This window comes from Nyctereutes procyonoides, unplaced genomic scaffold (assembly GCF_905146905.1).
Source record: "Nyctereutes procyonoides isolate TBG_1078 unplaced genomic scaffold, NYPRO_anot_genome, whole genome shotgun sequence".
Taxonomy (NCBI): Eukaryota; Metazoa; Chordata; class Mammalia; order Carnivora; family Canidae; genus Nyctereutes; species Nyctereutes procyonoides.
In genome coordinates, this window is record NW_026575159.1 from 17785073 (window position 1) to 17797632 (window position 12560).

At 39.2% G+C, this 12560-nt stretch overlaps 1 protein-coding gene across 15 annotated transcripts in view; it reads right to left on the reverse strand.

Moving 5' to 3' along the window:
- TATDN1 (TatD DNase domain containing 1) overlaps positions 1-12560 on the reverse strand; it is a 51285-nt gene that overhangs the window by 31476 nt on the left and 7249 nt on the right. For 6 of the 15 annotated variants that reach the window (XM_055314027.1, XM_055314039.1, XM_055314032.1 and 3 more), the window contains 2 exons: positions 4232-4297; positions 1915-1964 (listed from right to left, as the gene is read on the reverse strand). In XM_055314027.1, coding sequence (XP_055170002.1) covers positions 1915-1964; positions 4232-4297 — 116 coding nt within the window. Of the gene's footprint in view, positions 1-1914; positions 1965-4231; positions 4298-5016; positions 5141-12297; positions 12395-12560 lie in introns of those variants that run through there. The other 9 variants (XR_008662969.1, XM_055314038.1, XM_055314034.1 and 6 more) reach the window with 5 other exon arrangements.

Consider the following 12560-nt stretch of genomic DNA (forward strand, 5'->3'; position numbering starts at 1 on the left):
ATACCATGGACTTTCTTCAGAGAGTTAGAACAAATTATTTTAAGATTTGTGTGGAATCAGAAAAGACCCTGAATAGCCAGGGGAATTTTAAAAAAGAAAACCATATCTGGGGGCATCACAATGCCAGATTTCAGGTTGTACTATAAAGTTGTGGTCATCAAGACAGTGTGGTACTGGCACAAAAACAGACACATAGATCAATGGAACAGAATAGAGAACCCAGAAGTGGACCCTCAACTTTATGGTCAACTAATATTCGATAAAGGAGGAAAGACTATCCATTGGAAGAAAGTCTCTTCAATAAATGGAGTTGGGAAAATTGGACATCCACATGCAGAAGAATGAAACTAGACCACTCTCTTGCACCATACACAAAGATAAACTCAAAATGGATGAAAGATCTAAATGTGAGACAAGAATCCATCAAAATCCTAGAGGAGAACACAGGCAACACCCTTTTCGAACTCCGCCAAAGTAACTTCTTGCAAGATACATCCACGAAGGCAAAAGAAACAAAAGCAAAAATGAACTATTGGGACTTCATCAAGATAAGAAGCTTTTGCACAGCAAAGGATACACTCAACAAAACTAAAAGACAACCTACAGAATGGGAGAAGGTATTTGCAAATGACGATCAGATAAAGGGCTAGTTTCCAAGATCTATAAAGAACTTATTAAACTCAACACCAAAGAAACAAACAATCCAATCATGAAATGGGCAAAAGACATGAACAGAAATCTCACAGAGGAAGACATAGACGTGGCCAACACGGACATGAGAAAATGCTCTGCTTCACTTGTCATCAGGGAAATACAAATCAAAACCACAATGAGATACCACCTCACACCAGTGAGAATGGGGACAATTAACAAGGCAGGAAACCACAAATGTTGGAGAGGATGTGGAGAAAAGGGAACCCTCTTACACTGTTGGTGGGAATGTGAACTGGTGCAGCCACTCTGGAAAACTGTGTGGAGGTTCCTCCAAGAGTTAAAAATAGACCTGCCCTACGACCCAGCAATTGCACTGTTAGGGATCTACCCCAAAGATTCAGATGCAATGAAACGCCGAGACACCTGCACCCCGATGTTTCTAGCAGCCATGTCCACAATAGCCAAACTGTGGAAGGAGCCTCGGTGTCCATCGAAAGATGAATGGATAAAGAAGATGTGGTTTATGTATACAATGGAATATTACTCAGCCATTAGAAATGACAAATACCCACCATTTGCTTCAACGTGGATGGAACTGGAGGGTATTATGCTGAGTGAAGTGAGCCAATTGGAGAAGGACAAACATTGTATGTTCTCATTCATTTGGGGAATATAAATAATAGTGAAGGGGAATATAAGGGAAGGGAGAGGAAATGTGTGGGAAATATCAGAAAGGGAGACAGAACATAAAGACTCCTAACTGTGGGAAACGAACTAGGGGTGATGGAAGGGGAGGAGGGCGGGGGGTGGGGGTGACTGGGTGACGGGCACTGAGGGGGGCACTTGATGGGATGAGCACTGGGTGTTATTCTGTATGTTGGTAAACTGAACACCAATAAAAAATAAATGTATTATTAAAAAAAAATAATAAACCCTTAATTGAAAAGTGAAAAAAAAAAAAAGAGTTGCATCTTGAGAAGCCTGGTAATTCAGATAGGCTTTAAAAATTTTTTTCAGAAAAAAAAAAAAATTTTTTTTCAGAGACTTTGCCATTTACATTTCTACTCACATGAAAGAACTATCCAAGCATGAGGTCTGTGTCACTTAAATTTTGATGTATTTCATTTACTTGCTAATATTACTTGTTGACAATGCACAGCCCAAAATGCCAAGTGTGGCATTAGCTCTTTCTCTTCTATTCTACAGTCTCTTAACCAAATTTAATTATTTGAAAAACATTTAATGAAAACAAAATGTTACCTTTTTAACTCCAATCTGGACAGCCCTCTCTATTACATCTTTTAAATCATCTGTGAAAAGCAAATCCACATTAAGAAAACCTGGTAAAAAAATTTCACTTACTTATCCCTTCTTGAAAGAAAAATACAAAGAAACAATTATATTTACCAAATCAATTCTGTTTGATAAGTACTTACCTAATAATAATCAGCAGTAACCTTAAAAAAAGAAACCCAAAAAAGGCAAACTAGATGACTAGTTTTATCCATTTTATTGTATTTTATTTTGTTGATCAAAAAGGAGAAAAGTGCCAAAAATCAGGAGGTTCAAAAGAAAGGTGAATTTGCTCACTATAATTTAAGAAGCCGGGCAGCCTGGGTGGCTCAGCGATTTAGCGCCACCTTCAGCCCAGGGCATGATCCTGGAGTCCCAGGACAGAGTCCCATGTCAGGCTCCATGCAGGGAGCCTGTGTCTCTGCCTCTCTCTCTCTCTCTGTGTCACTCATGAATAAATAAATAAAATCTTAAAAAAAAAAAAAAAGTCAGTTGCCTTAAATTTGAAACTTGTTGGTATTGTATTTTTTTAATAAAAATAAAATCATCATTAAGATTCTTATTTTTACTAGGACTTTTCAAAATGTATCTGTAATGCCTTCCAAAACATGATAAAACATCTTTGTAATTTTAGTTAATGCTGTATTTCTGTAATTTCTATTCCCATAGAAAGGGAAGGATAATTTTTATTTTCTGACAGTTTATTGCTTTTCCCCAAAATTTCGTGTTAAATAACAACAAGCTTTTCTGGGGAGATCAATAAAAAGCTAAGCTTTCAGAGACATAAGGTAATGGACAGCAAAATCAAACAATTCTAGAATAAAAATCTACTTGTTAATTTCACATTTAATTATCACAGTAAATTTGGTTAGAATTCAATTAAAATTACTTCTAGAGTAGCTATAAAATTTTTTAGACAAAAAATGTCAACTTAGTGAACTTAAACTAAGACAACCAGTTTTGCTAAATACTATGAACCACTCATACTGATATTGATGACAATAAAACTTATTTCATAAATACATGCATACAAAATTATACAGAGTCACAAAGCATGAAAGCTGTTAAGTGCTACAAAGGCAGGAAAATCAGAAAATAATTTTTTCAATTGCCTATAGTACCTAACATTTTTTAACATAAAACAAAAACATTATCTAAACTTGTAAATGAAGTAGAAAATTTAAGTTTTGCGGTAAGGCTTATAAAAGCTTAAGTTTAGCTTTCTTTTTTTCAAGTAGCATCTAACATTCCCTGTATTTAGAGAAGCTTTCATTTAGTATCACCTAGAAGCACAGTAAACTTAGCTTTGACTTAATTGCTGAAATGTGTAGTTCCGCTTCACCCAGACCACAAAATCAAATTTTCCTGTTCACATTTATATAATAACAAGTACAGGAATTTTCTGAGGCAATATTCATAAACCGGTTTACTGGAGAAATTCTCCTTTCAAAAATGTGTTGTCACCATCATTTCCTGCTTACTCCAGCTGACAAAACACACTTTTTGAATGAACTTGATAGGATAAATATAAGCCATTTTGCTTTGGCTATGCTTTCCACCACTCTTTAAGAAACCACTGTCTATTCTCACCTATCCCATAGGCATCTGGAATCTGGCAGGACTTGGATGCAAAGAGGGAAGGCAGGGAAGTTAGGGCAGCAGTGCACCTGCTCCTTAATCACATTACTGCTTTGTTATTCAGCTGAAAAACGTTACCAAAAGACAAGGTATTATACTAATGTTCAACCGCATGTGATTTTTTTAATTATATTCAACTGCTTAAAAGACTAATCAATTAACTGTTGTTTGGCTTTTACGCATTGGTTAAAGTTCTATATTTGAAATTATAAACCTCCTCAGGGGAGGCAGCCTTGGTAACCTTTGTCATTATAATAAGGTGCTTTATAAATGCTCATGGTTGTGGTTTACCCATATAGCTTACATATGTTTCACTTTGTGTATAGTTTTAAACAAGATGTACAATAAATCCTTTAATATTCCAATGATAAAGTAGATTATGCTTTTCATGATCACCTTAAGGCATAAAATTTATCTTCACAGAGAAACTATCTTAATAAAACAAAACATTTACCAGAGTGCCTGGGGGGGGGCTTAGTTGGTGAAGTGTCTGCCTTCAGCTCAGGTCATGATCCTGGGGTCTTGGGATCCAGCCCCAGGTCAGGAATCCCTGCTCAGCAGGGGGCTTGCTTCTCCCTTTCCTCCCCACTCCTGCTGTCTCTCTCTCTCAAATAAATAAAATCTTAAAATATATATATATATTTACCTTGATGCTTCTGAACTCCCCTATAAATTCCTCTGAACATAGGATCTGTCAAGTTGATACCGATATCTGTGGAAAGCAAAAATAAATAATTATTAAGAGCTTCTATTTTAGGGGCACCTGAGTGGCTCAGTGGTTGAGCATCTGCCTTTGGCTCAGGTCATGATTCTGGGGTCCCGGGATTGAGCCCCCCATCAGGCTCTCTGCAGGGAGCCTGCTTCTCCCTCTGCCTATGTCTTTGTCTCTGTCTCTCATGAAAATCTAAAAAAAAAAAAAAAAAAAGTTAAAAGAGCTTCTATTTTAAATTTCTATGTTAAATACAAGCTCCTGTTATTAAGTTTTGCATTCATTCAAACAAAATCTAAGTGCCTACCACTTGTCAGTTACTAAGCTAGACACCTGGGATACAAACAGGAATAAGATAGAATTCTATTCTCAAGAAACTCAACGCAGAATTGGGAAGGCAGACACATTAACAGACAATTTAAAAATAATAAGCAGACACTGGCACTGTGGGACACAGAGGAGAGACATCCAACCTAGCCTGATAGATGGCCTAGAAGTTTCCAGAAAGGATCCCTGAACTGAATCAGAAAAGATAAGTTAGAGTTTCCCCATAGAAGAGGGGAAACTGCAAACAGAGGAAGCAGAAGCAGTGCATCTGGGATGTGAGAGAGCAGTGACTGTGAAGAGCCATAGGCTGTTCTGGCCGCTGAAGAGAAATGTAGAGCAGGGAGTGGCCACAAAAGTCTAGACTCAGCTATGTTACACATCTGTCTTTAAAATACCAGATACAACAAGAAGCACAGATGGCTTTTGGCAGAGTAGTAGATTTGTCTTCTGGACATCTCATTCTGGCGTCTTTGTAGAAGGCAGGATCTGAAGGGGGCAAATGGAGTCAGCATATCTCATCTGGAAACAGGAAAGAGCTCATATTTACAATGAGAACCTCTATCGGGGTGATAAAAGCAGAGATGCAGAGAGCAGAATAAATTATTTCTTTTATTCACCAAATACCATGTAGACCAACTCTGTGTCCTTACTGTGGACATAAGGAGTTAGGGGATACAGAATAAGACCCAACACTAGGTCCCTGTCCTCCAGGAATTTATAGTCGATATGGGAACTACAAATATACTTTGTGTTATGTTAGACTAAGCAACACAAGGCAAGAAAGTTTTTATTGCAATATTCCTAGAACCTAGCATAATGGTTGGCACATAATAGGAGCTCTATACATGTTAAGTCTATAAATAATTTTTACATGCATGGGAGCACAAAGAGGGAGCTATAACCATTTTCACAAAGATGATGAGAGAAGCTTCACAGCAGAGCTACATCTTGAACAAAGGTAAAGCTTACAAACTGATAAATGGAAAGGGCATTCTACAACATGGACATGTGTGGACACATACTGCATCTATAACACAGAATTCACCGAGCCTACAGAGCAGTGGTCCTCAGCAGATAGCAATTCTGCAGCCCCTCTCTTCTTCTAACCTCACCCTTCCACAACACTTAGCAATGTCTGTATGCATTTCTACGTGGCCCAACCGAGGGGAATGCTAGTGGCATCCAGGGTTGAGGACAGGGATGCTGCTAAATATCTGGCAACAAAGAGGATAACTTCCCAAAAGAAGGGATCATCTGACCCCCAAAATCAAGTGCCATTCTTTTTTTTAATTCAATTAGCCAACATATAGTACATCATCAGTTTTAGATGTAGTGTTTAATAATTCATGAGTCGTGTATAACACCCAGTGCTCATCACACCACGTGCCTTTCTTAATGCCCCAACCCACTATCCCATCCTCCCTTCAGCAACCCTCAAAGTTTATTTCCCAGTATTGAGTCTCTCATGGTTTATCTCCCTCTCTGATTTCTTCCCATTGTTTTCCCTCCCTTCCCTTATGATCCTCTGCATTATCTCTTACATTCCACAGGAGTGAAACCATATAACTATCTGATTGACTTCATTCAACATAGTACCCTCCACATCAATGTAAATGGTAGGTATTCATCTTTTCTGATTGCTGAGTAGTATTCCATTGTATGTATACATCACTCTTCTTTATCCATTCATCAGTTGAAGGACATCTTGGCTCCGTCCAGTTTGGCTATTGTGGACATTGCTATGAACATTAGGGTACAGGTGACCCTTTGTTTCACTACATTTAGATCTTTGGAGTAAATACCCAGTAGTGCAATTCCTAGGTTGTGGAGTAGCTCTGTTTTATTTTATTTAGTAGCTCTGTTTTAAACTTGAGGAACCTCCATACTGTTTTCCAGAGTGGCTACAGCAGCTCCCATTCCCATCCTCCACAATCCTCACCAACATTGGTTTTTCCTGTCCTGCTAATTTTAGTCATTCTAACCGGTGTAAAGTGGTATGTCATTGTGGTTTGGATTTGTATTTCCTTGATGACAAATGATGTGCAGCATTTTTCATGTGCTTGTTGCCCACGTGTATGTCTTCTTCGGAGAAATGTCTGTTCATGTCTTCTGCCCATTTTTTTTAATTTTTTTTAAGATTTTATTATTTATTCATGAGAGAGAGAGAGAGAGAGAGAGAGAGAGAGAGGCAGAGACACAGGCAGAGGGAAGTAGGCTCCATGCAGGGAGCCCGATGTGGGACTCGATCCCAGGTCTCCAGGATCAGGCCCTGGGCCGAAGGCGGCGCCAAACTGCTGAGCCACCCGGGCTGCCCTCTTCTGCCCATTTCTTGACTGGACTGTTTTTTGGGTGTTGAGTTTGATAAGTTCTTTATAGATCTTGGATACTAGCCTTTTATCTGATACGTCATTTGCAAATATCTTCTCCCATTCTGTAGGGAGTTTTGTTGACTGTTTCCTTTGCTGTGCAGAAACTTTTTATCTTGATGAAGTCCCAATAGTTCATTGTTGCTTTTGTTTCCCTTGCCTTTAGAGATGTGTCTGTCTAGTTAAGAAGTTGCTGTGGCCAAGATCGAACAGTTGCTGTGCCCTATTCTCCTCTAGGATTTTGATGGATTCCTGTCTCACATTTAGGTCTTTCATCCATTGTGAGTTTATCTTTGTATATGGTGTTAAGAGAATGGTCCAGTTTCATTCTTCTGCATGTGGCTGTCCAATTCACCCAGCACCATTTGTTGAAGACACTCTATTTCCTGCTTTGTCGAAGCTAAGTTGACCACAGAGTTGAGGGTCCATTTCTGGGTCCTCTATTCTGTTCCATTGATCTATGTGTCTGTTTTTATGCCAGTACCATGTTGTCTTGATGATCACAGCTTTGTAATATAGCTTGAATTCAGGCATTGTGATGCCCCCAGCTTTGGTCTTCTTTTTCAACATTCTTTCTAAACAAATATTAGGATTATTTGTTCCAGTTCTGTGAAAAAACTCCCTGGTATTTTGACAAGGATTTCATTGAATGCGTAAGTTGCTCTGGGTAGCACAGACATTTTCACAATACTTATTCTCCCAAACCATAAGCATGGAATGTTTTCCCGTCTCTTTGTGTCTTCCTCAATTTCTTTCATAAGTGTTCTGTAGCTTTTAGAGTACAGATCCTTTACTTCTTTGGTTAGGTTTATTTCTAGGTATTTTATAGTTTTTGTAAACAGGACTGATTCCTTAACTTCTCTTTCTTGAGTTTCATTTTAGTGTACAGAAATGCAGCGGATTTCTGTGCAATGATTTTTGTATCCTGCCACATTGCTGAATTGCTGTAGGAGTTCTAGCAATTTTGGAGTGGAGCCTTTTGGATTTTCCACATAATGTATCATGTCATCTGTGGAGAGTGAGTTTGACTCCTTTGATCAATAGATCACATTAATAAAACCATATGATCCTCTTAATTGATGCAAAGAAAGCATTAGACAAATAATCCAAATATTTTGGTATTGACTAGACCTGACTTGTCATCAAGTATATGATATATTCTGGAGAAAGTTCCATGTGCACTCGAGAAGAATGTGTATGCTGCTGCTTTAGGATGGAATGTTCTGTATATACCTGTGAAAGCCATCTGGTCTAGTGCTATCATTTAAAGCTCTAGTTTCTTGGTTGATCTTCTGCTTAGATGACCTGTCCCCTATGATTAATGTATGATTATCAATGTGTTTATTAATTGGTTGATATAATTGGCCGCTCCCAAATTAGGAGCATAAATATTTATAGTTATCTTTTTGTTGGATAAACCCTTTAACTATGATGTAATGTCCCTCTTCATCTTACTAGTCTTTGTTTTAAAACCTAATTTGTCTGATATGAGGATTGCCACCCCAGCTTTCTTTTGCTATCATTAGCATGGTAAATGGTTCTTTACTTCCTCACTTACAGCCTGGAGGTGTCTTTAGATCTAAAAGGAGTTTCCTGGAGACAGCATATGGATGGGTTTTGCTTTTTTATCCAATCTGATACCCTGTGTCTTTTGATTGGAGCATTTAGCCCATTCACATTCACAGTAACTATTGAAAGATAGGGGGATGCCTAGGTAGCTCAATGGTTGAGCGGCTGCCTTTGGCTCAGGGCATGATCCCAAATTTCCGGGATCAAGTCCCACATCAGGCTCCTTGCATGGAGCCTGCTTCTCCTCCCTCTGCCTGTGTCTCTGCCTCTCTGTGTCTCTCATGAATAAATAAATATGAAAAAATAAAAATAAAGTTACTTAAAAAAAAAGATGGGAATTTAGTGCCATTGTACTACCTGCAAAAATCTGTTTATGTAGATTGTCTCTGTTCCCTTCTGATCTATGTTATTCTTGGGCTCTCTCTTGGGTTATAGGATTCCCCCTTAGTATTTTTTTTTTTTTTTTTTTTTTTTTTTGCAGGGCTGGCTTGGTGCTCATATATTCTTTCAGTTTCTCTCTGTCCTGGAAGCTCTTTATTTCTCCTTCTATGCTGAATGACAGCCTTGCTGGATAAAGTATTCTTGGCTGCAAGTTTTTCTCATTTAGTACCCTGAATATATCATGCCAGCCCTTTCTGGCGTGCCAATCTATGTGCAGAAGTCTGATGTCAGTCTAATGCTCTTACCTCTACAGGTTAAGAATCTTCTGTCTTGAGCTGCTTTCAGGATTTTTGAAATGTGCAAGCTTCACTATTATATGTCAGGGTGTTGATCTATTTTTATTGATTTGGGGAGGGGTCCTCTTTACCTCTTGGATATGAATGCCTGTTTCCTTCCCCTTCTTAGGGAAATTCTCAGCTATGATTTGCTCAAATATAACTTCTGGCCCTGTCTCTCTTCACCCTCAGCACCCCAATAATTCTGATGTTGGTTCATTTTATGGCATCACTGATTTCCTGAAACTGCTCCTCATGGGCTGTTACTTGTTTTTCTCTCTTTTCCTCAGCTTCCTTCCTTTACATCAACTTATTTTCTATGCCACTTATACTCTCTTCTGCCTCATTTACCCTAGCTTTCAGAGCATCCAGTTTAGACTGCATCTCAGAGCATTAAGTTCAGACTGATTAGATCTCATTTCTGCACTAAGACATTCTCTAGTGTCTCTTATGCTTTTTTTTTCAAGCTCAGCTAGTAACTTTGTAATTTTTATAATGAATCCTATCTCTGACATTTTACTTCTATCCCTATCGATTAGATTTGTGACAATATTACCTCTGGTCTTTTCTTTTGTTGTGAATTCCTCCTTCTAGTCATTTTGCTCAGAGAACAACAGAAGAACGAGTGAACAGAATTAAAAATACAACCACGAGCAAAGCAAAATGCACATTAGACAACTCTGAAGAGGTCAGAAACCAAAATAGAAAAAAAAAAAAAAGGCAAAGGAAAAAAAGAAAAAAGGGGGGTGGGGGGGAAATATAATGTCAAAGAATGGACAAAATAGGGGTGGGTGATCCACTTGTTCCAGAGTGTATTTTGGTCTGTGTGTTAAAAAGACACTAAATCCCAAAATTTTAAAGATAGTAAAATTTATATATATACAAAAATAAAACTGAATAAAGTGAAAGGAAGCCAAAAATGAAGAATATACTATAAAATGTAAATGTAAAAAATGAAAGTTAAAATAAAGACTTAAAAACAGAGTTGATATAAAAAACTAGTTGAAAAGGGGGAAAAAAGGAAAATTTTAAATTGAAAGATAAATGAATCATGAAAAACAAAACAAAACAAAAAACCCTCAAATTCTATATACTGTTTTCCCCAGAACTGGAATTTTAGTCTTGTGAGGTTTGTAAACTTGCTGTGCACCTGTTCTTCCAGGTGGTCTTCTGGAGGAGGGGCCTGCTGCACTGCTTTTTAGGTGTCTCTGCCTGGACAGAGTTGTGCTGCATCCTTCTAGGGAGCCAAGCTCAGTGTAAGCTGTTCCTCTATGGCTTTTGTTCCCTGAAGGCTTTGCCTCCTTAGGATGAATATAAAGATGGCCATGCCCTGGACTCCAGCCCCAGAGCCAAAACATAGCAGTCCCCTCTCTTCAGTAAACCCTCAGGGATAAACAGTTTTTACTTTTGAGTGTGCCAAACTCTGCAGACCCCTACAGCACCCCTCCACACCTACCTTTCCAGAGAAGCTGCAGAGTCCTGCGTTACTGCACTTTGTAGGTACCTGGCACTGAGAGCAGGCACAGGTTCGTGCCCACACCCCTCTGCTCCTCCCAGGGGATGGCAGAACGTCCCCAAGTTCTAGTCCTCTGCAGGGTCCCCAGGCAGACAGTGGTCACCCAATTGGGCCCAGCTTGCAGTTTATGACAAATCAAGCTGACAGCCCATTCCTGGACTCACTGACCTAACCGGTTTCCCTGCTCCACTGCTTGGACCTCTACGGGTTCAGGCACCCCGAGAATTCTGTGACTCCAGGGATCCTGAGACCCCACTGTCCCACCTAGAATTCTGCCTCTTTCACCAGCTGAGCACCTTTCAGGGAGGGATGTCTCTTACTGGAGCATATTTCTAATCTTGCTCTCTGGGGCTCTATCATTTTCTAGCAGCTGGTTTACAGAGGCTCCCTCCCCCTGCCATTTGTCTTCTTATACCTCCCCTTAGATTCACTTCTCCACATCTCCTACCTTACAAAAAGTGGTCACCTTTCTACTTGTAGAGTTCCAGATATTCTTTTCTTAAATCTCAGGCCGCATTCATGTATGTTTAGAATGGTTTGATAGTTATCTAGCTAAATTCAAGGGACCAGATGTAGCAACGTCCCCCCACTCTTCCTCCATGGCCCCCCCACCCGAAAACCCTAAAGTGCCATTCTTGATAAATCCTCTTGTAGAGTACAAGGGAACCAGGGGAATAACAAGATGTGAAGTTAGACTGTGATGGCTATGGGCAATAAATAATACCTTCTTTATTTAAAATATGCATTAGGAGGGCAGCCCTTGTGGCTCAGTGGTTTAGCACCACCTTCAGTCTGGGGCGTGATCCTGGAGACCTTGATCGAGTTCCACGTCGGGGTCCCTGCATGAAGCCTGCTTCTCCCTCTGCCTGTGTCTCTGCCTCTCTCTCTGTGTGTGTCTCTCATGAATAAGTAAAATCTTAAAAAATAAATAAATACAAATAAAGTAAAATAAAATGAAATATAAAAAAAATATGCATTAGGAGAATCTCCAAGTTCATGATGGTGGAGGGCACTTGCCTGCCAACTGACCCTTACATTATTTCTGCTTACTCTCAGCTTCCTCTTGGTATAGTCTCACTCTGATTTCTGCCAAGCTGGCCTCAGTAAGCTGGGCTGCTTCAACATGAAGACAGACTAGATGATGAATGGGAGTTTGGATGATCTAAGAGATGGTGGGGAGAGTATTCCAGGCATTTGAAAACAGCAAAAGAAAGTCACAATGTAGAAAACTTGAAAGATCTTTCAGCAACAGTATATATGTCAATAGAGGGTAGGAGATGAATTCACACCCAGTACCCTTGAAAGGACTATTAACATATAAACATTGAATACAATAAATACAATATAGGGGTTCAGTGGAATGGCCCAGATGACAAGAATTCAGCATCTACTATTTTTTTTTTCAGTTAAGGAAATGGGCAGGGGGCAGACTGAGAAAGGGAACCCAGGAAAAGAGAGGCTCTTCTGCCTAGAATAATCCTTCACAAAGCTCCATCTACAATCACCCACCACAGATGATTAGGAGCACAGACTTGGTCTGCATCTCTTCTGCTCATTTCCCCTTTGTGCAGCGAAGAGATTAGTATTTTTCCAAAACAATCTTTTACTAGAAAACAAAGGAAACAAAAGTAAGCAAATTTAGCAAGTAAACTTTATGATACTTATCTTAAAATCAAATTGAGGGGTGCCTGGGTGGCTCAGTCAGTTATGCACACAACTCTTTTTTTTTTTTTTTAAAGATTTTATTTGAGACAGAGAGAGAGAGAACCCAT